General features: G+C 36.8%; 1 protein-coding gene across 2 annotated transcripts; it reads right to left on the bottom strand.

Moving 5' to 3' along the window:
• Positions 1-1,067: 1,067 nt before the first annotated feature.
• PDE6C (phosphodiesterase 6C) lies at positions 1,068-27,164 on the bottom strand. Of its 2 annotated transcripts, none has more exons than XM_066554846.1 (22): positions 26,685-27,164; positions 18,321-18,473; positions 18,126-18,215; positions 17,753-17,893; positions 17,183-17,257; positions 17,030-17,094; positions 16,857-16,923; positions 16,070-16,117; positions 15,715-15,864; positions 14,893-15,036; positions 14,740-14,808; positions 12,461-12,607; positions 11,958-12,065; positions 11,742-11,851; positions 9,633-9,720; positions 7,833-7,933; positions 6,610-6,717; positions 5,977-6,040; positions 5,123-5,197; positions 4,895-4,978; positions 3,873-4,026; positions 1,068-1,111 (listed from the first exon to the last, which is right to left on the bottom strand). In XM_066554846.1, exons 1-22 carry the CDS (start codon positions 27,162-27,164, stop codon positions 1,068-1,070), a joined length of 2,565 nt encoding a protein of 854 aa, XP_066410943.1. The 2 variants fall into 2 exon arrangements, with proteins under 2 accessions (XP_066410943.1, XP_066410942.1); XM_066554845.1 differs by having other exon boundaries at positions 1,068-1,135.
• Between the last annotated feature and the right edge of the window lie 527 nt (positions 27,165-27,691).

Here is a 27,691-nt window from a genome sequence, read left to right on the forward strand (position 1 = left end):
TCTAACCTAGTGGCCATTTGCCCTCCTCCATGGAGGAGCTGGCTTCCTGAGTGGAAGGTACGGAGTGGACTTGGTCCAAAGGCTTGGGGGGGAAGGTCAGTGTTCATGAAGAGCTAATTTGTGTGCACTCTGTCTACTCAGTTTCTTGTTATCTTGTAGAAACACAGGTAATGGCAATTTTGATGTGCTTTACTTCTGCTTTGCTCTCCCTCAGAAGATTAAATTGATGCCAATTGATTGGTTTTCAAATACTTTAATTTATTGCATTTTGAAAGAGATGCACTGGGAGTATGTGAGCTTTTAAAATGCCCTTGAAGGCAGATCCTGCTGTAGATATGCTGGTGTATCTTAGTAAACTTTTACTTGTGTGTAAAGTAGGATGTTTGTGGTCTGCTATTTTACAGTTTTACAATAAAAGCTGCTCAGTTTAGGAACTGTGGGAGAGCCATTTGCATATGATCAAAAGGCTACAATGGCTATAATTTACAGATTTATCATTGGTAATTTTGGAAAAAAATTCAGTGTACCATGGGCCTGCTTTTTATAGATAAGAGCTAGGGAGTTGTGTTGTGCATTCCTAAAGTGAAAGAAATGGGACTTTATATAGGACTGAGAATGAAGGAAAATGACAGAATTACAGATTAAGGAAATACACATAATATAAAAATCTAAATATCAAAGTTACAAATATTGCAATTTTTGGGTTGAATTTTACATCTTAAGTTTCATTTAGTAATTTCATATAACAACTGTCAAAATTATTTATATTTTTTCTGGACAGTGTGTAGAAGTTACATATTTTAATAAAAGTACTGTATGTAAATTGAGTGACATGAAAAAATACCTAGAGCACACAGTTAACTCATTTTGCACCATTATTTTTTCCAGTTTTTAATTGTAACTGGTTTTTAAATCCATTAAAAATTATTTCCAACAAATGGCAAGTGTTTAAGAGGATTAAAAGACTGATCTATACTATTCTATGCAAAGCAGAAATCCACTGGGGCTCATTGAAGTTCTTTCTAGATGTCATTTCTTGTAGCAGGAACAGTGTCTGAGACAAAGAATTACAAAACTACACAGGTTTTGGATTTTCCTTCTTCACCACCACCTCCACCACCTCCAGCAGCACTTTCTGTTAAAAAACAAGGAAGGAAAGTAAAATGAATATTTTCTGTTAATTTTAGCTGCTCTAATTCCTTATTATGGAGTGCTGCTTTTATTTTATGCATATTATGTATGTTTGGCTGTCTGAAATTTCACTGCTTGTCTGGGATATTGGGATAAGAAACAATGACACGTTATAAATACATATGTGTATATAGTGTAGGAGTTGATACCAACATTTCTCAAGGGACCAAACACACACTGAACCACTCTTACTGGAAAGTTTCAGTATTTAAAATACATGACTGTCCCACACATACAAAACTGAGGTATGCAAGCCATGCCAAAGAAAGAAACTCTTGAATCAATATAAGCTGTGAATCTATTTTTGAAGCAGATGATACAAAAACTTTAATTTGACCTAACTGCATAAACCTTTTTCCAACCCTGCATGAATCCTTTTGTAAATACTAATTAAGAGAGAGAGACGTCTCATGTTTTTATTTATAGCTACTGATTCTGTTACTCTCTCTCAAATGATGCCACAGATGTTCACTGGTCATAATTAAGATTCTTCAATGTAATAAACTGCATTTCCAGTTTCACTTAAGGTAAGATACCAATATTAGAATTAAAACTTACATTTGAAAGCTGTGGATCACCATGTTACTAGGTCATTTTCGACCCTTTCCACCTGCATTGAAACATGTCACATGATCAGTGTCCTACCCTCTGTAATTTGTGGATATAATCAACACTATGTTACTAACTATGTATTTGATTTTCTCAGTTTAATACTGTATTTTGCTTTACTTCAGTTCTGAACTTTCCACTGTAGTGGTTCAGCAAACATGTTTATTTTTTGTCTACTGAATGGCTAAGAATAGCCAGGTCAGTGTGCTCTAGAGAAACCACCATGGTTCAGCATGTATCAAATCTTTGTTTGTATGAACTGACTTAACAAACCCATATATTTACATGGCCTTGATTTGACAGGGTCAGATCTGTTCTTCACAAATGTCCATGGCCTCATTGCAGCGTGAGTTTTTAAAGGATTCAGAATAATTCCCTTTTGTTTTGTGTTTGCAATTATGATATGCAAAGGCCAGATCCTTAGATTCTGCACATCAGTCTGTCCATGCCTGCCTGTGTAAGGTTTCCTATTTTCCTATAAGGAAAACAATTAAGTGATTCCAAATACCAATGATATAGGATGGTCCTAACTTCCAAGTGAGAGTAGAAATAACTGACTCTTCCTAAATTGATTATTTAATTTCTATTTAAGAAGCTTATACTTAGGAGCATTGGATCTAACTTTGGTAACTTTTTTTGGTAGTATTCTTTGCTGAGAAAGCAAATGTATAAGAAGGTTTGAAGTTGTGTAAGGAGGTCCCAGGTTTTGTTTTGTTTTGCTGGTATTTCTGTAAAGATCAGATGGTTATGTTCCAGTGTAAGGAAAAAGTACTTTTTTCATACTGACAACCAGCTAGTTCTCAGCAATAAATGAATCTTAAATAAAGTTATATGATTTCAAAAAAATGAAAGTGTAATTGAAAATAAACTTGGGAGCAAGTAGGAGGGTGGAATTTTTGTGAAAATATGTGTAAGTAGTTCACACTGTGAGCTGACCAAAATATTTGACTCATTCTATTAAACTCTTTCAAAAATGTGCTTTGATTAAATCATGTAACTTAAAGGACTTCTTATACCACTTTGCAACAACTTTTTTTTTCTTTTTTTTATATTTACTTTTATTGTAACCTAGTATCAATTTTATAGGAGCCTATAACTATTTCACACCCTGACAGTGACTTGATGGGTGGCCTTGGACAGCTTCTGTTTTGTGAAATGGGAAAAATACTCACCTATTTGCCACAGATACTGATTAACAAATTATTCAGAACTGGTTTATATTTTAAAGATGTGTGAAACACAGAGTAAACTAACTTTTCTTCTTCAGACTAGCTTACCATATATCACTATTTTAATCACACATGGGTTTTTTTCATCTTTGAACCTGTTCAGTCATCTCAATCAATTGGCAGAGCTGTAGCTGCTGCTCCACACGCAATACAAAGAATAAAAGTAACTGACTCATTTCACTCAAGTGAATGACAGGTTTCAAGTTTCTATAAAATCAGATTTTCTTCTAGGTTATGCTATGCAGAACCATGCTTCCAATTTTAGGACTTGTTCTGTCTTTGGAAGGTTAATGTTGAATTTGTTATATGAGAGAGTGTATTTCAGCCAAGAAACTGGTGGTAGGGAACTAGAGCCAAAAGCTTTATCTTAAACTTGGAAGAGAAGTGGGGATTGTCACTGTTTTTTTATGTTCCAAATGCATACTCTGTTCCCTTATGTTTTTCATTTTCAACTGAAAACAAAGCACCTGAATACATTTGGGGCTGATGCCACGCAGAATTTTGATACATGTCTTGTATTTCAGATAAGCAAGGGTTTAATTACATTCAGTTCCAAGTCTTTAGATAGAAGAAATGTTACATTCCCTTCACTTTTGTGGTGGTCATATTATATAATTCTGCAGTTCAGAAAATGAGGTCAGTGTACTGGATTTGTGTAGTCTTTAAAGGTTACTTCTCTTTCAAGTAAAGATAAACCTAATTTGGCTAATTCAGAACTTGCATACCATTAGCATTAAGTTAAATATTGCACAACTGCACTGCATGTGTGAATTTGAGAGAGAGAGAGAATATGTTGGCTGCCATAAAAATATATGTAAATGGAAACCTAAGAAGTTACTTAACCTTTTTGGGCAGCTGCTTCTTCTTCCTTTTTCTTTTGTTCCTCAATAGCTTTCATCTTCTCTTCATATTCATCAGCTCGTGTTTTCCATTCAACCCTGTTGTTTTGAAGACCATCAAACATAGGTGTAATTTCCTTGTGAAATCTTGAGAATTCCTGTACAAGCAATTGAAATTAGTAAATTAGAAATTTGTAAGCACTGATTAATTGTTAGGTCTGAAATTGTAGAAATACTGTTGAGAAAGCATTGCATTATTCTATTACATCTAATTCCAAGGCATAGTGTTGGAAATACTGTGTTTGGATTATAATGCCCTATTGTGCACACAGTCTGTTAGGAAAATATTGTAATTATATGTTGCTCATTTTAATATCTTCCTTAATCCCACACATGATTAGCCTGACTCATATAATACAACTGTGATACATGGTATTTTATCATATGATTATCAGTATCAGGATACAATTATAAAGTCTGTTATCCTGTAACATATACCAAGCAGATGAGGATATTTCTGAAGATGTCAAAAAAATCACATCACATTTTTGCCTGGCATTTTTGAATAATATTAAAAACTAGACAGGGATAAAGAATGTAGTAATTTCAGTGCCTTACAAAAGAAACAGCATATCTACATGCCCCAAATATTGCATATTCATATTCCCTATGCTGTTTTATTAACTGCTTTCTGTAACTATCCACGTTGCTTGCTTATATTAAATGGGACTAGGAAGAATCAAGCTGGACTTTGTAACTCAGTCTTTCCAGGCAATAACAAATCCTCAGCACCCTGAACTTTCACTGGGGTCTTCATCTTTTTTGAATTTGCTTCACATCTCTTGAATTTATTCTATGGGAACAATTCTTTGATGTAACAAAATACTGAAAAATTATGGTGGTTGTGATAGTGGTTCAGCCTGTGACTAAGAGTACTGCTGCTGTCTAGAATTTTTTCCTGCAATTTCTTGTCACTAATTGTGCCATCAGAACTGCTGGAACAGGAAATCAAAACAAAATTCTTACCTTGTACACGAATGTACACACAAAGTCTATGAAACCAACTTGGAGCTTAGGTAGTTCATCTCCTTTGTTTCTGTCCATCATAGGCTAGAACAAAAGAGCAGTAATTTAGAATATGTAGATATCATGCTTTTTGGTATAGTGATCTCATAAGCATCACGGTTCATTATTTATTCAGTGTTGTCATAATAGTTAATATTGCTTAACACACTGAAATTATTTAGTACTTACAATAGGCTGTTGCTGTAGCACAGTTCGTTCCAGGTCGCCTTGCTCCCAGAATTCATTTGCGACCATGAGGGCAACCTGAAGAGGTACAATTCAATGAAATTGTGAGCAGAAAATAGTAAATTTAAATAAATAGAACAAGGCTTTCCATAAAATGTGAAAAGACCTACAGACACTGTCTGCTGTACTTAAGGTTTTTCCCAGAAAATTATCACTAGCAATATTTTGATGCATGCTGAGTAAATAACCGGTTATTGCCAACAGAAACAAGGCAACATTAGCAACATAAGTCTTGTAATACCTGTAATGTGTAAAACTTAAAAGAACAAGTATTTGCAGTTGTATTTTGATTATGCTTGGTTAAAATATATTCCTGTAAGGCTAAGTGATGAGCTTTAGCAGGATGGTCAATAATACTGGAGTACTTGAAGTACTTATGTACCACTCTGTATTACAGAATTTTTGTGTGTTTAAGCTGCTTTGCAATGGCATCAAGATCTACAGAATAGACACAATTCAAACCATACTGCTGTTAAATCTGTGCCTTAAAAATAGCTGGAAAGTAGCAAAAGTTGTCTAGCAAAGAAATAATTGAGTGATACTTAAGGGTAGCTAGAACAGCTGCCAGAATCAGCGGTGCCAGTTCTAGTGGAAGGACAAGTAGAGAAGGGCTGACAACTGTAGAGTGATTGACCACCTACACTGACAGTGACAGAAAGGTAGAGGCTCTTTTCTGGAAGCAACAGGTACTTAAATATGCATCAAGTAATAATAAGTTAATTTTTTAATTGATCATGCACCAAATGGGTAATAAAACAAAGAGTAAATGCAGTATTGTCTACTTCAAAAGTACCTACCTTACTCTGTACTTCCCAGGGCTTGGTTATTGCAGACAGGTCACATCCAGTCATCATCATAGCCCTTTGAAAACAAAATCCAAAACAACAGTATAGTTTTGGGTGTCAGGAAGATGGTACTAGACTCTTCAGTGCCGCCCAATAACAAGGTGAGGAGTAATGGCAATAAACTAAACCACAAGAAGTTCCACCTCCGTGTGAGTAAGAACAAATAGTCACTAAGGGTAGAAGAGCACTGGAACAGGCTACCCAGGGATGTTGTGGAGTCTGTCTGGAGACACTCAAAACCTGCCTGGACCAGTTCCTGTGTAATGTGCTCTAGGTCACCCTGCCTTGGGAGAGGGGTTGGACAGGATGATCTCCAGAGGTCCCTACCAACCCTAACTATCCAGTGCTAGGATGATTATTAAAAAAAAAAAAAGGTCTAGGTGTTTAGGAATTTAAGATGACAAATGAATTAATATTTTGCACATTTTAAGAAGATTTTAGGCATCAGTCTCTAAATTAAAATCATGGTTGTGCTCATCATTGGACAACAACTAAGTCTAAATTTGCATGTTTAGAGGCCCAAATTCTTTTAAAATCTAGTCCTAGATAATTGATTGAATAAGGAGTAAAATATTAACCACCTACATGATGACTTCTTTTTTCGTTGGGTCAATAGATATATACTTAATTGCCTGCTCTTCTGTTTCCATTTTTTCAATTGCATCCACAATCTTTTGAAACATAGTTCTTTTCCTGTTAAAACAAACCAATAAAGCATATATTACTGAATGCGAGTTCCTGCATTAAAAATAAAATATAAAATCATATTTATGATATTTTTGCTTTTTCCAAGTACCATCCTAGTCATAGTAGTATCAAAGTAATACTTCCCTGCTGTTGAATGGAAACTTTTTAGGTAACCCAGACACTTTGATTTTGTTACATACCACTGGCATGTGAAATAGTATGTCAGAGTTCCTGACAAAGAAACAACCAATTTCCTACCTCTTCAGATTAAACTCTTTGGGGTGACATTCTCATTTTTTAGCATTACATGTTCGTTACTTCCTGTAACATACTAAATTGGGAAAAGTGAAGCAAATACCAATACATGCTCTGTCACTCCCTCCTACCAAAAATCCTGAGTTACTGACTGGACTGAAAAGAACTATCAAAAACATAAGCCTGTCTTGCTATTGCTTCATAAATCTTCTAGTTTGTGCTTTGAATGAATGAAATAATGAAATTACTCTTCTCTAAATCTTAATAACTGCTCTTAAACAATTTCCTGAATTTTTACCTGTCTTCTGACTTTAAATTGTCCCAGTCACAAAACAGAAGTCTCCACATATCTTTAAGGAAGATACCCATTATTAAAGCACACTAATTCACTAACTTAAGAACAGAATTGATAGTTTGAAATTTGGAGTCGTTGGCATATTTAGCACTGGGAACAGTGGACGTCTGACAGGATGTTTTAATTTTCAGCATGCTCCTGCTTACTCTGAGTATCTGTTGTATGGTATGTTAAATGTCACACATGCACACAACCTTACAATTAGGCTATTGAATGCACACTTCTGTAATACAGTACTTGCTATAACTAAAAGTATGTTAGAATGACCTACTAAATGTATTACTACTAAGTATTATGTACATTCATGCATTCTCTAATTTGAAAGCTTATAATCCAACTGAGAATGTCTTGGTTTTTGCAAGAGTTAGACTCAATGGCAACGTTAAATAGAGCTCTGTTCTCTGCATATAAATATCGTTGTATACTGTAAATAAACAACTAAAAACTACAGTTATACATTCAATAGGACTGATTTTTTTCAGGAGGAAGTTATACAGAATTTAGTACTTACTTGAAATACAAAGCCAAGTCAGTTGCTATTATTGCAACTTCAAATAAGTGCAGAACGGTTTCATACTGGCGCTTATTTAGGTTCTGGAAGATGTTTAAGCTCTGCAAGGTGGAAAGTTTAGGATTTCAATTCCTTTTATAACACTGTCTTTGGTTTGTACTATACAGATTGTCTCAAATAGGGTAACAAAATTGGCGGACTACAGTCCTTAAATTAAAATAGTGTTAAAATTAAAAATTCACATTCCATTAACCTAATTTTCCTGACTTTTTTAAGGCTTCCCAGTTCCCCTTTTCTTCCTGTTAAACTGGGCTGGCACAGTTGCCTGCAGCAGTGTGTGGGATCTACCATGGTACGTGCAACGTCCTTTTCCTCAGGCAAAGGGAATGAGACCATCATACAGCATTTTTCTAAGTGTCCTGGTTTTGTTTCCTTCTTTAACAGAGACACGAGGCCTGCATGATCCAGGGCACAGTGATGCTGATGAGAGCCTCCAGAGGTCCTGCCAACTGCTCTGCCCAAGAGCAGGAGTCAGGCCCTGGCATCTCACATTTGACAAAGTATACTGCCATCAATAAAGGGAAAGGTTTGTTTTCATATCATAAACCTTCTAGGTTTTTTATTAACATAGCACTGCTGCTGACTGTAAGGATTTATTCCGTGGCCTCATGAGGTCAGGCAACAGCATCACCACAGGGATTAGAAGTGGAAAATGAGGGTGAAGTGGGTGCCTGCCCTTCTGCTGCAAACCAGGGATGGAAGGGGTGCATATGTGCATGCCCTGCTGCTAAACCACCCTCCAAAATACATGGCAGAGAGTGTAAGTAGTGTGTTTTGCAGCAGCCGGGCAGAGCCTGATGCTGCTGAGGGCAGGGTGGCCGGTGCCCAGGGGAGGAGCCGGGCCCTGAGGGGCAGCTGAGCCTGGGGGTGCGGCGGGAGCGTCCCCCCGCTGCTGGGGAGGGCAGCTGGGGAGGGCTGCCCATGCAGGAACATCGGGAATGGAGCTGCGGCAGAGCCTGCCATTCCCGGCCCTGTTAACCCTGAGGGGCAGCTAAGCCTGGGTGGGCAGCTGGGGAGGGCTGCCCATGCAGGAACATCGGGAATGGAGCTGCGGCAGAGCCTGCCATTCCCGGCCCTGTTAACCCTGAGGGGCAGCTAAGCCTGGGTGGGCAGCTGGGGAGGGCTGCCCATGCAGGAACATCGGGAATGGAGCTGCGGCAGAGCCTGCCATTCCCGGCCCTGTTAACCCTGAGGGGCAGCTAAGCCTGGCTGGGCAGCTGGGGAGGGCTGCCCATGCAGGAACATCGGGAATGGAGCTGCGGCAGAGCCTGCCATTCCCGGCCCTGTTAACCATGCAGGTTTGGGGCGGGTCTTGGCCTGAGGGAAAGGGGCCTCTCCATGGACATCTTTGTTCCTCAGCTGCCAGAGCCTGCAGCTGAATTCAGACCTCATAAACCAGGCACAGCCGCTTAATGACAAGATTTATATATACATATATATATATTACATTTCCTGCGTTGGTTTCAATACCAGCTGTTTTGTGCAAACAGAAAAAAACCTGAAGAGTGTGAGCGAGGCCCAGAGGAGAAGCTTTTCTATCTGAGGTGAATCTGTTCCAGGACAGAATCACTGATGTCTCTCTAAAAGTGGAAAATGCATAAGAATTTTTCTTAAACTTCTGAATTTCAGCATTTCTTATGTGGACCTAGAGAAATGCATAAGATCCAGTGAAATTTGGAACATTGTAACCTAATTGGATCTTCAGTGTTGACTGGTGTGAGCAGAAGGTCCATGACGTACCTCATCTTGCAGCAGGGTTTTACTGTACTCTAGGTGATGCCTTTCCAAAATGGAAGAGCCATGAAGTTTTGCCAGGGGAGCAGCTGACCTGTGGAAAAATAAGAAATTATTTAGAGTATAATATATATAAATATAATTTGAAGGCAATAGTTTTTATTCAGGTTTCATATTATTGGTATGATAGTGTAATCTGTATAAATTGCCTATTGGTATGATGCAGAGAAAAAACCCCAACTTGCTTCCCTTCATTTTTGTAACTGAGTAATGATGGAACTTGGAGAGCACTGGGTGTCAGTGCCACTAAAGTCAAAGTCATTGTTAGATGCCTCAAAACTCAAAAACTTTGGTATTTTAAATATGGCTTCATTTTGTCCTGCCTGTTCAGTTTTGCTGTTTGTTTAATCTACGCTCCTTTTAGGTACCTTAAAAGTAGCCTTTATCCATCTTTTAGTGTTTATTCTGTGGCATGGCTTGTACATCTGTAACGACTGGGCTGTGTGCCCTGGGATTCTAGTCAACTGTAGCTTAAATCTGAAGTAACAGAATGTGCTGGTTTTGCACTATGCAATATAATGGAGTTTAATTCCTCTAATGCTCTTGGGCTACTTCACTTCCCCAAAATTGCCTTTTTATGGGCAGCAAAAGTCCTGATAGCTCAGGTTTGTTCTGTTTTACCACAGGTCTTAAAAGCATTCCCCTGATATTGGACTAAGCTTCAAGAAGAGGAAATTCTGCATCAGATTATGGTTGTGAGATGAAGGGAGAAGCATCCTACTTACATGGGCTCCAGGTAGTTCTACGTGTTTGGAAGTGTATTTTCCTCCTTTTCCCCTTGGTTTATAGCTCTGTTTCCCAGATAACCCAAGGTGGATTGCTATATGGCACCCCTATTTGCTCATGTGATTAGGACTGTTGTGGTAAAGCCTGATGAGCTCTATAAATAGCTTTACTGCGTATGAACTCATGTAGAGGGCTTTCATCTAGGGAAGACCACAGTGGAAAGATCACAACCCTCTTTAAACTTGTTTGGATCAGAGGCAGTCCATTGAATAAGAACCAGGATCGGTCATTCTCTTTCCTACGTCACCCGGAGAATCCCTGGGAATAATCAGAAAATCCCTTTGCGTCACTGCTCTAGCACACAGGCTGAAAAGGCTGAAATGTGAGCAGTGGATTCAGGGTCAGAAGGGTAGGATCAATCACTCTGGAGATAGGGTTGGTGGAAACTAGCCAGAAAATGGTAATCTTCTGATATACATGACATTCTAAGAAATGTGTTCTCTGGCTAGCACATGGAAACAAGCCCACACAGATCACATAAAATACTAAATGGTAGGTTGTTCATTCCTCAGGAGAAGAGTGGGTCCCACTATGATACATAATGTTTTAATACAAGGGAAAATTTATATTAATTAATTTTTTTTTCATAACAAACCAGGTAAAAATCACAAAGAAATCCTTTAGACTGTTTTCTCAGGACATATTACAGCATGAATTGCAAAGCTTGAACCCCATGATGTGTTAACTTCTGGTCCTGTGGACCCAGCAGTAGAACTCAAGCTTGTTGACTCAGAATTTTGTATAACATAGGAGATTACATCTCAGGAAAGGACCTATATCAGGAAACTGAGTGTGGGGAAGAACAACTGAACTAGTCAAATTAGACAGTGGAAAACAGCAAAAAATTCTGTCTCACTCTAGACTGGCCCTTGTCTATATCATGTCTTGGATCACTTTCCAGAAAAGTGCTTGTGTCCTGTCTTGAAAAAGTAATCCAATTACAGCTTTTAATTTACTTCACTAATTTCTTTGTGTCCTCAAGCACATGAGGCTCTGTCTGCCACAATCCAAGCATTGCTAGACTTTTAAAAAGTTAGAGTCTTAAAAATGGATTGCAGCTGCAGGAGATCCTTCTAAGATTCTGCCTTTGCATTTTGTCTTTGTGTTTCAGCTGCCTGAAGTGCTCTGGGGCAGAAATCTTCTGTAGCATAATTATTCATGCCAGATGAGTATGGAATAGATACCTTATATTTTTGCAAGTTTTGACATTTTAAAATTTGTTTTCCACTAAAGGGAGTACGTTTCCATATATTTGATACTTATACTTACTTCATTTGATACAGGTTATTGGTCCCTCTGTGATCAATGTCGTGGCAGAAAGCAGCAGCAACCATGGCAAAGGCTTCTAAATCAGTATAGTATTTCTTTATTTTTCCTGTCTGTAAAAGAAAACAGATAACTCTGAGTGTGTGTCTTCCTGAATTTTCCATCTGGAGTTGAAAGAATACTAGTTAATGAATTTGGGGTTAATATTAGCAACATTACCATCAGCAGAGTAAACATTGTTTGTCCCACATTGAATCCATGTCTCCAGTTATGGTAAGTGATATCCCGATAACCTTTCCTGACCGTGTACATCCATCTTGTAAGGACCTGTTGGGAACAAAAGGGAACAGACAGCTATTAATTGAAACAGAACCAAGGAACTCCCATTAAATAACTAGAATATACTATGAAATTCTAGAATATACAATGAATTTTTAAATTTTGCAAGTTCTTTGAAAACAAATGTTTTTCATTGAATTAAACATAGAAACAGCAAATTTTTCTTACATAAATGCACGCGGATTTAATTCCTTACCTATCTTACACAATTCAGGATTAATTTGATGTTTTTCTGACAAATATGTAAACATTTCATTGAGAATGGAATATTGCTAAACATACCATTAATATTTTAGTATTGCCTACTTCTAGATTAAAGCATGTAAAACCAGATATTTTTCTTCTATTTAAAAATAAATATAAACAAGAAAAATAAACCAGACCTCAGCTGGGACTTTGAATTTTTCAACAACATTTATCTCAAAGAACAGTCGTATTCCACAAGTTATCAGGCCATGCTCTGTAACAGGGAAGTCACTGAAGCGGAATTCATACAGTTCTAAATCTTTTGGATCAGGTAATTCTTCTTTCTATTAGGAAATAACAAAAACAAGGGGTTTTCTGTCAAGAACAAAGATGGAAAAGCTTTTTTAATTTTCTTCAGTAGAAATACTGTTCAAGGACACTATTATTATGTCTTCAAAGGCGTCAGGTGTCAGTATGAACTAATGTGTATTAAATTATGAAGTACAATCATGATACTGCTGGCTTTCTTCTCAAAATTAGTAGATAAAAGCCTTGGGCAATTCCTACTCTGAATTCCAACAAAATGTGTTGTAACCTTCTCAACATTTCCTTAGTTTAGAAATCTTGGTCCTTGGTAATTCTTTTCCCTGGTATAAAATCCCATGATTCTCCCACTTTTCGCCTGATCTCAAGGCTGCATTCATCTTTTTCTCAGCCAAATTAAATTGCCTATTTTGTATATATGATACAGAGTCCCACTGAATAGCCTAACTGGTAATAGTACTAATAGTGAACTGTTGTCTAACACTCTTCATCTCTCTCAAACCCTAGGGAGAGCAGCATCTGATTTTATAGAGTGTGTTCCAATCCAAACAAGAATTCTTCAAGGAAGTCTGATGCAGCACAAAAATAGCTTATATTATCACAATTACTCCCTCCTCAGTAGTCTATAAAGGATCTTCACTTTATAAAGAAAAAATACTACTGAATGCATGCATATATTTCAACAAATAAGGCTGATAATCCCTTTCCTTCTCCCTGGGTTTTTCCTTTATATCTACGCAGATCTGAGATCAAGGACAAAGAAACCTAGACCAGTGTTGTTTTAAGACCCATTACTTGGTGAATCATCAGATCTAGAAACACCTGCTTTATCCTATTAGTTATCTGGGATTCCAGGTCTTATAATAGGATAAAGCATGTAGCCTTGGCAGTGCAGAAGATATTAGACCTTTGAATTTGTGACTCCACAATGTTGAAAGAAAAGATTGGTTTTTGTAGGTTTAAAAATTCATACCAGTATTATGTTTTTAAATTTAGAGCCTATATCAGAATAATCAGATTTTGCTCCACCCATGGAAAAATCTTGCAATATCTATTATTTTTTGAAGATTTTCATGCTGCTAAATTAAATTTCCTTTAAAAGGCATGTGAAGCTACACACTGTCTGTTGATGTTTTTTTTTCACCACTTGCAAGCTGTGTGAGCATCTGTTGTGTGGAAGCCAGTAAAACATTAACATCAATGCATTCCAGCATGCATGTATACATAATTAAAAAGAGTTTCATGAGATCTTTTCCCTATGGCTATGTGTACATTAGCAAATGTGGTATAATAGGAGGAAACAAGTGAAGTGGTTGGTACTGGAAGTCAACAGATTTGTGTGTATTTTGACCTTTTTTCTTCCATCTAGCTGTTTTGATCCATTAACAGTGGAAGTTCATTCAGTGTTTTCATTCAGAGCACGTCTTTGCTCTGAATTTGAGATTTTTTCTGATAAAGTACATGTGCTCCAGGACTGTTGAAGTGCACTAAATGGGCAAAAATAGGATTTTTTTTTCCAAAGACAATGCCTTTCTAGATTGAAATACTAAGGCAGCCAGAGGACTGCACTATAAACTCATTTTTGGTTTAGTAGTAGCAGAGTAGTAGAGCAGAGAACTCATTAGGTCAAATCTGTTTTGTCACTGTGGAGTCTCAGGTCACTGTCTTTAGACTTCTGTGCTACAGAAATGCAGGAAAAAATAATCTGAAAGTAAGTTTGTTCCACTGGACACTGCTACCTCCGTTCTCTTACCTACAATGCAAGTAGCCTCACCACAATATCCCTTTCTTTTATTTTCAGAATTAAATAAATTAAATTCAGTTATAGACACAGCATTTTCCCTATGAATATTTTGAGAAATGTAACAATTTAAATCTTAATTAATATAAAAATGTCTATGTAACTGTGACTGTCCAAGTGTCTTAATGTACATTTGTGACAGAATGCTTCCCTTCCTGTGCGTAGCAGTGGGGTCTGCACAAAGAAGGAGAGAAGAGGGTGAAGATGTGTTGCTAAATCAACTCCATCTAGCCTGATAGCTAACATTGATTGTATTCATCAGGATTTCACCATACACAACCTTTTCTATGATGAGGACACGTTACTCTCTGATATAAATACACCCCCTGAATTTTCAATTTAATGACTTACCAAAATCCTGATGAGATCCTTTTGATCGCATTCGTCTAAACTTTTTGCATTCAATTTCTCCTTGTATTTCTAAAAATGAAAAAGAGTAAGAGAATTCAGGTTTTGTGTAGTAAGTTTCCTGTTTTAATTTTGTGGCTGTGGACAGAAACTTACCAGGATAGATTCAACTTCAGCAGGGGTGGCCTTTGTCTGGTACATAAGCATTTCCTGAGCAATGTCTTTCCTGTTTTCAAGTTTGTTCATTTTGTCATAAGTGTCAGTATTTAAAACAGACCACCCCAGGAACTGTGTGAGAGTCTGCAACAAAGTCAAGTAAAGCAGAGATGATGCCGTGACAACAGAATCAACCTGAAAATTTGAACTTAGCTTTCTTAAAGTCCCATTTCTGTTAGTGCCCTTTGAAAAGCAAGGTGCCACTCTACTCATTAGAGGCCTTTATCTTCCTTCAGCCAGTTCTCTTAGCACTCACAGCTTCTAATGACATTTGGCTCATTAAGTAATTAATATTCCCATTTTATATACAGGACTCTGAGGCTTATGAAGCTTAAGTCAAGTGGGTGGACTTGCGTACACTGTGTAGCATCTTACCTTGCCTGAGTGCATGCGATTATGAACGCTCTGTGAACTCCCGTGGTCACAGGCTTGGCATCCATTGGCAAGCAGCACCCCATACCTGCTTACCCACTGCTACTTAGGACATGCTGACCATCATTAAAAAGTCAAAGGATTAAAAGTAAAATTATAAGCAACTTTTGTTTATTGCTGGAATGTAAATGATCACTTAAAAATTTTCAGTTTTATAAAGCGAGATAAAATCTTAGATTCTTAAGAAACTGCATAGTGAAGAAGATAGACAATTGGCTAGGTGTTAATATGGCCTACTTGAAAAATTTTTGACATATAAAAATGACTTTTTACTGCAATATTTTTTAACATCATATATCTCCTCAAAACTTTTAATCCTATTAAGCTTACTTCAGTGATCTGTTCATCATATTCGTCAAAAGGTTTTCCATCTTTCCTGTTGTAAAACGTTGCAACTCCCACAATTTCTTCTTTTTTGTTGACAATAGGCAATGACAAGACGTTTTTGATAACCCATCCTGATTCATCCACTGGTCCTTTCTGTAGGAAAACCAAAAACCAGGAAATGTGTATTTCTTTGAAAGTTATAATACAGCTATGTACATAAGCAATGTAACAAAAAAAATTTTTTGCGCATCACAATCAAATAAGAAATTATTTATACAATTACCTGTATAACCTATTAATGACAAGCACTAGAATATTTTTCTACAAAATTTGTAATTATTAACATTACTGAATTTACCTGAAATGTGAAGTATTCATCTGCTGGGGCATTCATCATGTTACAAATCTACAGCATAAAGAAAATGACACATTGTTGAAATGGAATATAATGTTCATCAAAACTTGATCTAATAATTTTTAAAGGAATATCTATTTTCTAAGCTAGCAATAGTAAGCATCCTAGCTAGCTACAGAAACTAAAACTGTTCCTCTTAAATTAGATGTGGTTATTCTAACAGACATAATTTTGGAACATTTGGAGCAAAGTCCCTCAGTGTCTCAGAGTGCAAAAGCATAATGCTTAAGAAAATCACTTCCAGTTTAAAATGACTTGGGGGTTTCTAGAAATAAATGAGTACTATGGGCTCTAATGGATGTATGACAGCTATGAGTAACCCTGTAGCTCTAAAAATGCTACAGGGTTACCCATAGCTGTCATACATCCTGACTTTGAATTACGTATGTCTATGCAAGAAGATACAGGAAATTAGGAAAAATTTAAAACTTGCATGTGATGATTTTCTTGCTTTGACATTTTTTGTGACATTTAGAACACCAGGAAAGTGACATCAGACACACATATTATTCCTCTGATATCATCACAATCTGAGGGAAATTATCCTGCTGTTTTCACCTTTTGTGCTGATGCTTTGCTTCCATCCAAATACTGATTCAAATTATTTCACTGGAAGCATCATGGTATTTTTGTAGAGGATTTTGGTCATGGGGAGGTTTTGGGGTTTTTTGTTCAGTCAGAACAACTGCATGATTTAAAATGCTAGTTTTTAGTTTTGCTATGAACTTACAAGACCATTTTCAGCCACATATGTTGGCAATCCACTGACAAGACACCAGTGATCTGCTGGAGGTGACCTTTTGGGAGACAATGAAATTAATTTATTTCTACAATGTAGACATTCTATTCTGTCCCAGCAATGTCTAATTACTACACATTCATCATCTGCCAGTGAATACTCACGGAATGACTTTGATTTCTTCTTGTCCATGTAACAGATAGTCAATAATCTTATAAAAGTTGACTTCCTAAATAAAAATATAAAAACATCTAGGTGACTTGTAGAACTTCAGTATCAAACTTGAGATTCATAAAAAGAAAAATTAATATCCTCACTCGTCCATCAGGTGTCTTGGGGCCTTTGTAAGGCTCTGCCTCCCCCAGCCGGATTGGCCACTCGTCATAGAACTCCTGAGAAAATGATACACAGGGAAAAAGGAAAAAACAAATCAGTTCTGGGTTCATAGATAACATCACATCTGTGTAATACAGTTTGGTTTTTATTTCTACTTAGTTTACAATGGTCATATTTCAGATAGTGTTAAGAAAACATTGGTAATTATATTCCAGGCAAGAAATGTTTGCCAGCAAATTGCAGGCTAAGCTTATCCCTAAATAGTTGCATAGCTTAATTGTTCTTTTAACAGGTAGATGTTTCTAAAGCAATAATCAGACCTGCACCTCTACCCTTTCTTGCATGGAATGATGAATATGAAAAATTATTTCAGAATTGGCATTTATGTTTATTTTGGTTGTATCCTTTGCCATATTTATATTTTGCATGTAATCTTTGTAACATTGTTCGGTTTTAAATAAATTATCCCCCAGAGTTAGAAAGCATGGGAACTTTGTGTCTTGGAGACTTCACGTTAGGAGTTTGTAGCAAGGAGGAAAAATAGTTTTTACCTTCTCTTTAGTCATGTCCAGAAGACCAACAGAATATCTTTCACAATTCAAATACATTCGAATAGTATACAGTGCTTTATGAAACTGTCGTTCTATATCTGTTAGCTCTTCAAATACTTTGTTGGCAGACCACAAAAGCATCTATTTACAACAAAAGAGAAGGAGGATAATGTTCAGAACAGTAAGAAAACATAAACATATGAATCCTAGGCATTCCAGAATGAAATTATAAAGTGCATCACTGTTAATAAATTTTAAAAAGAATAAATAGATTGTATCCTTACTTCAATAAAATTGCAAGTTTATAAAATAGTGGGAATTATAATTGTTTCAGAGAAAAATGAGCTATTTTTATTAAGAAATGCTTCTATACCTGGCTTTTTCGTGATTCAATATTGTGGAGATACGACGTATGATTATTTCTTATCATCAAAGATATAAAGTTGAGGTATTTTTTAAATACCTAAAAAGACAAAGATCAAAAATTAAACAAAAGTATTACATTAAGATATAGAGTCACTCAAACTATTTGTTGAACTAAAAGCTGTGTTATTATGTGACATTTTACCTCTTCATCCTCTTTTGAGAACTCAGGGGCATTTAATTTGTTGAGTGCCATCACAACAGCAAGCACCTCTTTACCCTGTGTAATTGCTGTTGCCAACATATTGACTGTTTTATAACCAGTTTTTTTGTCCATGAAGTCAGAAAAATGGTTGTTCTGAAAAAAAAGGGGAAAAAAATCACAAGTTAAATGCAGAACAATTACCATGCCAAGAGTAAATGATCATTTTATTTGGTAACTGATGTTTGCAATGCTGTGAGCACTGTTTCACAGTGCAGCAGGTTTATACTTGGAAAAACCCACTATGATTACTTAACTGGATCTTGCAGAGTTATATGTACAAGCTTAACTGAAGCATTGGTTATGAAGGTAGCCTCTGAAACCAAGTGCAGGTCTTTATTATAATGCTGAGAAATTAAAAATATGGGAAATACATGATCTTGTCTCTGCCTGGTAATCTAATCTATATGGTTTGCATTTTAGAGAATTACTTCATAGCTGTGTTAATATTTATTATTATTTTATTATTTCAGTAAATAAAATTCATTATGCATTTTCCTCATACAATATTTAAAAGTACTTTCTGTCCTGTATAAAATACTTATGGCAGAGAAGCATCCCCAGCAGGTATTCCCCTGGCTGACCTGTTTCTTATTCCTTCCTGTCTGACACACTCCCATCCCTGTTGCTCCCAGCTCTACAGGCTCTTTTGGTGAAAGCAGAGGATATAGGTATAGGATATAGGACCAGAGCTGCTTTTGTTGAGTGTGTGATCCTGTGGGAATAAGGCCATGTGACTAATGAATGATCCACAACTCAGTACTCCATATTTACATTTTCATCCTCAAAACCAAATGCTGTGGAGGGTTTAGCAAAAGCTATTATTTTAATTTTTTTAATGTAAAAATATTGAGAAGCTAGTTCATGCTTCATGTATAACTCATATTATTTATTTCATATATTAACTCATATATTTATTTCCTCATATCCAAGAAATTATTGATGTTTTCTTCAAAGGCTTTAGTGTTCTCTTTAATTTAATACAAAAGGGATTCAAACATTTTCAGGGAAATCTGTTTGTCAAGGGTTGTTATGTTTTGTTATGTTAGTAAGAAAATACATCTGAATGAGGTGAGTTATGAGTTGGAGGTTTGAAATCTGTTGAGATGTGCATACTGAGAAGTGCCATGGTTCTACTAAGCAGCTAAAATAGCCAGACTCTGTCTTCACAGAGCCTTTTCCATCCCCTCAGATTTCACTGCTAACGTGTCAGTACTCAAACTTCTCCAGAGATGAGCACTCAGCTCACTGCATGTCTGTGCCCAGAGCTGCAAACACTGCTGCTATTCATTCCTGCCTTAGCTTAGGCAGCTGACATCTGCGTGGTGCATCCCAAGGTGTCTTCCCTGCTGACAGGCTGGAGACTGTTGCAGGATGCCACATCATGGAACTTCAGCTTTCATAGAGTATACATAAAGCTTCTTAAAGAAAACCCCAAACAAATAAGCGTTTTCTAGGTTATAAATCAAGCATGACAATGCTTAGAAATGGCAGAATTAAAATTGTTTGTTTATTATTTAGATTTTTCCTCTAAATTTTCTTTTGCCCCTTTTCCCTCTAGCAATTTTTTCTAGTATAGTTTGAATTTATAGCATATACAACTCTAACAAGAAAGACAGAATTTTATTATGTCATCAAAATATTAGGGTTTGGGCTTTTTCCTTGTTTTTCATAGTCTTTAGGCAGTCCATCTTTTATGTTTGCATTTTATATTTCCTTCTAGGGCTCCATTTCAGTGAAACAAATTAAATGTCTGGAAGTAACTTTTAAATATTGTATTTATGCCCTGGGCTCTCTTGTAGAGAATTGATTCTCTTAATGACAGTCTGTGCCATCCCCATAAATCTCATTCAATGTATCAGGCTCTATTTAGGTCCCTGGAAAGTATATCCACTTTTGAATATATTGTCCATGTGAAAATGGGATGCTTTCTCTGTTTCCAACAAACTGCCTGAGTTGTTATTTTCTGTTTTTCTTAGAGAAAGGCATAGGAGCATCTCCTGTAACAGATATCCAAAGAAAATGCCAGGCAATCTGTCTCTTCTGTGTGAGAATCAAATACTGTCCTGCAGCCTGCTAAACAAGTATGTTATTACATGGAAATATTCGGTTTTCTGTGGGATGTATTATCTACCGACACAACCATTCTGGACTTGGGTGTGGTTTTGAGCTTTGGGTTTTGCATTTCTGACTGTTTTAGCCATTGAAAACCCAGTAAATTAGACAGGTAACTTGACCCTGTTTTGAAGTCCCTCTGTGTCACTAAGAGCATCTAGCATTCCTGGTGAGGCCCAGGTTCTTGGGTGTAGGGTACTGTATTCTGCTGTAAAGGAATAAATAAACACTTCAGACACTCCTGGATTTCTGAACACTTAAAAGGGATCTGTAGACACTAAATCAGCTGAATCATTTACTTTGTTTAATAATGCCAGAATGAAGGTACAAGCAGTGGTGATCAGAAGTGTTCAGAAGAAGCACTTTGGTCATGCAATTTTTGCAAAGGATAGAAACATTTTAATACAAGTCTCTGTTAATAAATAGAAAGTTTAGTAACCACAAGCCATCCTGTGCCTAGATAGTGTGAAGCAGAAAGATAAAAATACCTTCTAATGAATTGGCAGCATTCCCACAGCATGTACAAAGACTCCTGTCTCACATGATTTGCACATACAAGCAAAACATTGTGCTTAGATTTAGGCTTTTCATTACTGAATATTTTAAACATAATCTCTAGGAGTTTTGAAGCCTTTATTTCCAACAGAGTTGTAAAAACATTTTCTCTTGGAAGCATAAGCACCTTCTTTTTTCCAAAGAAAATCACTTTTCACAATATCTAAGGAATCATGTTCATAGACGAATAATCAAGAAATGTGGTCTGCAGAACCAGAGCCAGAAGAACATCTTGGTGCTTCCATGACTACATGAATGTGGACACTTAGTCTACTTGAGCCTGATCTTATGAATCAAACTACCTTTTAGAATAATGTTTTGAACTTTCAGCTCTCAGTTTAAATCACAAAGTAGGCTTTAAAAGAGAAATTATGGAAAAGAAATCTGCTGCTAACTCCCTAACTGTAGTACATTTGCAGACATTTCCTACTAGCTCCATTTAATGTTGAGATTCCGAGCCATTTACTATACAATGATCAGTTCTTTAAATAGGCCCTGAGATGTGCAACATATCCTGGATTTGCAAAGCCAGCACCAGAGTCTAGCTAGCACAACCAGCTAGCACAACCCTTTTGATGGAGGAATGTTTCCTAATATCCAATCTGAACATCTCCTGGCGCAACTTGAGTTCACTTCCTCTTATCCTATTATTTGTTAGTTGGGAGAAGAGGCTGACCCCCACCTTTCAGGGATTTGTAGACATTGATAAGGTCCCTCTAAGCCTGCTTTTCTCCAGGCTCAACACCCCCAGCTACTTCAGCCATTCCTCACAGGACTCGTGTTCCAGATCCTCCTTCAGCTTTTTCACCCTGCTCTGGAGATGCTCCAGCACCTCAATATGTTTCTTGTAATGAGGTGCCCACAACTGGACACAGGATTCAATGTGTAGCCTCCCCAGTGCTTGGTACAGGGCAGCAATCTCTGCCCCAGTCCTGCTGGCCACACTGTTTCTGATCCCAGCCAGGATGCCCTTGGCCTTCTTGCCCAGCTGGGCGCTGCTGGCTCCTGTTCATCAGCTGTTGATCAGCACCCCCAGGTCCTTTTCTGCCCAGCAGCTTTTCAGCCACTCCTCCCTGCATTGCTGCCTGTGGTTGAAATGATCCAATGCACAAGGGGTAAGATTTAATCCTGCAGGTGAGGAGATAGGGCCAAGACAGCAGATGCCTGTTCTCCTCCACTTCTTTCCCCTTGTAAAGCACAGAGGAAAAAGGGGTTACGGTGACCCCTTGCAGTTATGACTATTTTGCTCCTATTGGGTGGGAGGTTCTGGTTTGGATGGATGAGCTCAGACTGCACATAGTTCTTTGCATCATCTCCACATGTTTCTGGTTTTCTTTCTGGTAGTTCTACGGTATTTTCTCCTCTTACTGATCATTTGTTCTTCCACTGATTGTCTTGCATTGGCTCAAATTTCTCAAAACTTTAACCACTTAATAGGTGGTAATAATGTGTGGTAATGTTTCATCTCTTAGTTCTACTCAGCCTAATTTCAACTCACAAATGTTTTTGTTTCATAATGATATAATTGAGTATAAATAGAAAATAAAAAACACATACTAGTCATCTACCTGGCCCTTTCTTAGGCCATGCTCCAAAAATTACGTATTGCCAGGGATGTCAGTTTTATTTTAAGATGTAACTCACTAGCATTACAGAACAAATTGACTTTGTTATTGCCAACATGACTAGAGTTATGTCCCTGAAATGCCAGCTTGTTATTTGCCATATGTATTGACTATTTTGCGACTTCTTGAAATTGGATTTGTATTATATTAATTGCTTTTTCACATGAAACAAGAAAATTAGGTAAAAGGGAGCTTTTAATTTTCATTTTTAATGTACTTTTTGGAAATTTTAGAATAGTAAATAAAGAATTGGTGGGGTTTTTTTCTGGAAGGCACAATGAATAGGAATGCATTCCTGTATTAAAATATTCTGGTAAATTGACTAAATCTTTGCCATAATAGAAGATTGGAATGTGTTTCCATTTTTCCAGTTAATATTTGTTGAGCATGAGTTTCTGGCAATCTAGTGTTTATTATCAAGATAAGATAAAATGGAGGAGCAGACATTAACATTTACAGTGCATATTCTTCCCATGCAAAAAGCTACCTCAGACAGGCTGGAGTCTGGGGACCAGAACATCCACATTAATCTGAAAGCCCTGTCAGTTTAGACAGGCCTGGAATTAAAGTCTCTCCCACTCTTGGGTTAAAGTGTAGAGCTGCTGTTCTGAAGCTGGATCAGCTTACAAAGGGATGATACCAGTGCTTGCAACTTGAAGATGTGTTTAAGTTGATTTGTACCATGGGTTTCCAGTGGTTAAATTAGGTGCCACAACAATCACTCTTCTGGCTGCTTAATCTGAGTTGGAATCTCCCATGGTCTCTTGTTTCTTCACTTCACTGGGGGTTGTGAATTCCAGTGCAAGACCTCTAAAAATGAGGACTAGTTACTTCAGCATCAAAATATTTTAGCTCCTTTATAGATCTAATCCAAAAGCCTTCACTTCCTTTGAAGCATTTTCCCACCATTTTTATAATTTTATACTCAACTATAACAAACAATATTATTTCTTGAGTTTCCAGTCCTTAATTAAATCCTTGTTTTCAAATACCTTTGAACTGAAAGGAGCAGTGTAATAATTTAAATAGGTTATGGATTAAAGAAAATATATAAAGTCTTTATTATTGATTCTTACAAGCTGAGAATGTGAGATTTTGATTCCCCAAAAAATACATACTCCTTGTAGAAGTATTTTTTAGTTCTTAGTTTTATTTGGAAATAATGCCTTGGAGAAAAATGTAAGGTAATTGTACTCTCCTTTATAATGTTGTCTGTGTTATCAGTTACTGTTAAAAGAATATTAATGGACATATCAAATTTTTTGAAGCCTATTATTTTACTTTGCAATATTTGAGGCACATAATCTGCTGTACACTGTGAATAATGTGAGACAAATTATTAGGGTAATGGTCCTGCCTGGCCTCCTGTTTCTCACAACTATGAAATCCTGGATTAAACACTATTAGCTCTCACAGTCAACTTCTACATAATCTTGTGGGGAGGAGACTGACTACTAAGTTAATTATCAAAGGTCTGTATCTTTCCCTCTGCTTTTCTTTTCTGGAGCATTAGTCAGGATGAGGAACTTCCTCACGTTTATTGGTACCTTTCCAGTTAGAAGGAGATAATCCCTAAAGAAGTGGTTACCAGGCACTAAAAGTGGAATAATTTATTTTTCAATGATTTATTGCTGTTGTGATCTTTTATTGCATTTACTTTTGTTATAAAGGGGTAACGATTGAAGCATGAAAATGTCACACCATGCCTTTGTCAATGTTGTCATGTACTTAAGGCTTAAAAAACACTATGTTGTTTGGATATGGACTGTGTCAACAGTAAACAGTGGATAGAAATACCATTTTTAAAGTACTAAAGCCAACTAGAAATAATCATTGTGTATTTTGTATTCTGACAAGGCACTAGGGGAAAATTTCTTCTCTGGCTTAAATCTTCCTGTCATGTTTTGTTCATAATGTGGGTAGCAGACAATCTTGTTTGACTGAAGTGTATATGTAGTGAACTGAAAAATAATAATCCTTTCTGAAATGTGGTAAAGACTTCAGTAGCTGCATATTTCTGCTGCCATGGACTATTTATAGGCTTTAAACATTAGTGATTCAAGCTGCAGTTCTGGGTTTGCTATGGAGAAAAAGATTCTGGTGACATAATTGGGAGATCTGCTTGTGTGAGGAGTGAACTTGGACATTGACTTTTTGTACACAAAGAATGAAAATCCTGACGTTTTTAAGATCTTTAGGGCTGTTTTTAAATATCAATCCTTGGTTCCAGAGAAGTCTCTGGGAGTTTTGCAATAATGTAATAAACTGTCAATATTCCAATGATATTTAGTTACCAAATTTAGATTAATGGGACCCTAGTTCAATTGCATTTTTAAATGTGTGCCTAATGGCATAGACCTCAGTAATCCTAAGAGAGTAAATGGGTGCCTATGTAAAGATTACCTTAGAATGATTGAATAATAACAGATACTCAGATGACATGAATTAATGAGCACAAAACACCTAGCAGGATTAGATGGACAGAAAAGTTCTCTTTCTTAAGCATGTATAAGTGACACTTGTCACAAAATTTTGAACAAATCCTATTGCAAAACCAGAAATATTTGGTTAGCCCTGCTCTGGGCACCTCTGACATAATGATATTAAGAAGCAGTGCAGTGTCTGATAGGAGGCACATCTTCCCTGATCCTCCTGATCTTTTCTCATGTAATCAGTCTTATGAACTTGGACGGATTATCCTCCAATCTCCCCACGTGGTGGTAAGAGGCAATAAATCAGACACTTCTTGTCAGAACAGCAGCCATTGAAGAAAGGATATTAGTGGTCAGTTGAAAATGAACTGATGGTTTTCTCAAATCAGTCAGTCTTCTGTTTGCTCCTGTGATTCCTACTTACATCTGAGACAGTTTACTGTATATTGGAATGTTATTTTCCTATATATAAACTTTCGTTTCTGAGCTGTAAAAGTAGTCCTTTATAACTTTTAGCATGACAAAAGATATTAATTTTTGTTTACCTCCTGCAAAACATAGTTAATTGCAGTGTATAGATATTTTGATTATTTACATGGAGCTTAGAACACAGTAGTGGTTTCTATCTCTAAAATATTCTGGAATTTTAAATTGACTGTATAGGAAATACTGTGAATCCAGACTGTCATCTTGATAATTATCTTAGCACCATGTGATTATGTTCAACATAGGACTAAAAAGAAATGAAGATGGCAGCATTTGTTGATGCAATGTTAGTTATTTTTAAGGAAATCTTAAAATTCAAAGCATGTTTGAACTACATGTCCCCATGTATTTCAGAGCAGTTTCTAAAGCAGATCTCACACATGCATGTTTCACTTTTATTAGGTCACTCACAATTTTAATTAACATTTGTAATAAATAATAATAATAAAAATTAAAATAAATAAATAGTGTAATAAATAAACTCTCATCAGCACCTTAAAGAAAGAAGGTGATTTAGCGCAGATTCAACGGGAACCTCAAAAATGTCAGAACAGCTCTGACTCAATAATTTTCTCCTATAGATGGTTTTGAACAAAAGCCCTGGTTCCAGACATACTCAAAACCAAACCCATTTTAAACACTGACATAAAGCTGAACATCATCTTCCTCTGTCCTCATTCACTTACTAATAAGGATACATCCTCATTACAAAAACCGCAAATTAAATTATTCAGAGATGCATGTATGGCAGCATGAAATGATATCAGAGAACACTTGCAAACCCATACTGGAAAACAGAATACAAGCCTGCCTTGTTCAGCAGAAACTCAGGTATTTAACGGTCTCTATTAATCTAATATTCTCCTCCATTATTATAGTCATTGACATTACAACTACTACAAGGACACTGAAAACACTTAACTAGGCAACATTATGTGGTTCTATTGGATTTTAAGCCATCTCTGCTGATGCTTTTCTCATGTTATTGGTCTGGATTTCTGTCTCAGATTTTTCTGAAGAACAACTTTTAACCTCAAACCCTGGGCAGGAAGAAGCAAATGCGCAGAACCCCATTCCCAAGAGAAGTCACTTACCTTTGTCACATCAGGTATATTAAAAAACTTCTTCGTATGAGCAACCCATCCCACTATCCCGATGTCCAGAGGAAAAACAGTCTCATTTTCTGGTTTCACCAAATTCTGCTCATAGTTGGAAGTTGGAGTGATATCAAGAATCCTGGAGGCTACCTCTGGAGTACCATTTCGGGAGCGACAAATGAACAGACTACACCGATCAGCTGCCAGCAGCTGTGCCAGCCTCTGCAGGGCCTTGTGCACCATCTTTTCCATAACACATGCCTCATCCTGAAGTTCTGATACCAACTCAAAAATTATGTTACTCTCCTCCAGACGGGACATTTCTTTGAAGCTGACTCCTTCCTTCACATCTCCAGGGTTCACGTTAAAGATACTTCCCACCACTTCAGGTCTCACTTTTCGGTCGAAATACTCCTTGGCAAACTGGGGATTGTTCTCCAAGTATTTTTCAACAGCATCTTTATTTACCTCACCCATTTTTGCTGGATTTTTCTTAGGATTTCTTTTAGAACTGCATCACCATCAAAGCAGGAATGGCAGCAAGAAGTCCTAACCTGTTACTAGTAAGAAAAATGTACTTTGTACATATTGTATAGCTCACAGACATAATACATTCATCTTCCTCTGTGGCTTCTGAGCCTTCTGATACTCTTGAGATATGACAGAAGGCACTGGCTTAGCATCTTCTTAGTGTGAGATCTTGGAGACCGCTAATTAAAGAGATGTCAGGACACTAAACCCCTGAGCATTCTTAGCTCATAAATCCTCAGGGAGCCATTTTAGCATTTTAAACTAACCAATTAATTCTTATAAAATTGTCTGATGTGTAGATATGTGCACCTGTATATTATTTCCTTCATTCACCATATATATACTCTACTGTGCACACAGAAGTTCCTATTAAAACTTCATATGAGAAATTCCACCCAGACTCTTACCCCAAATTATACACGTGCACAGATGTACACACGTGTATTTGTGGGAGGCACTTAAGGGCAGGAAAA

This window comes from Molothrus aeneus, chromosome 8 (genome assembly GCF_037042795.1).
Source record: "Molothrus aeneus isolate 106 chromosome 8, BPBGC_Maene_1.0, whole genome shotgun sequence".
NCBI classification, from domain to species: Eukaryota; Metazoa; Chordata; class Aves; order Passeriformes; family Icteridae; genus Molothrus; species Molothrus aeneus.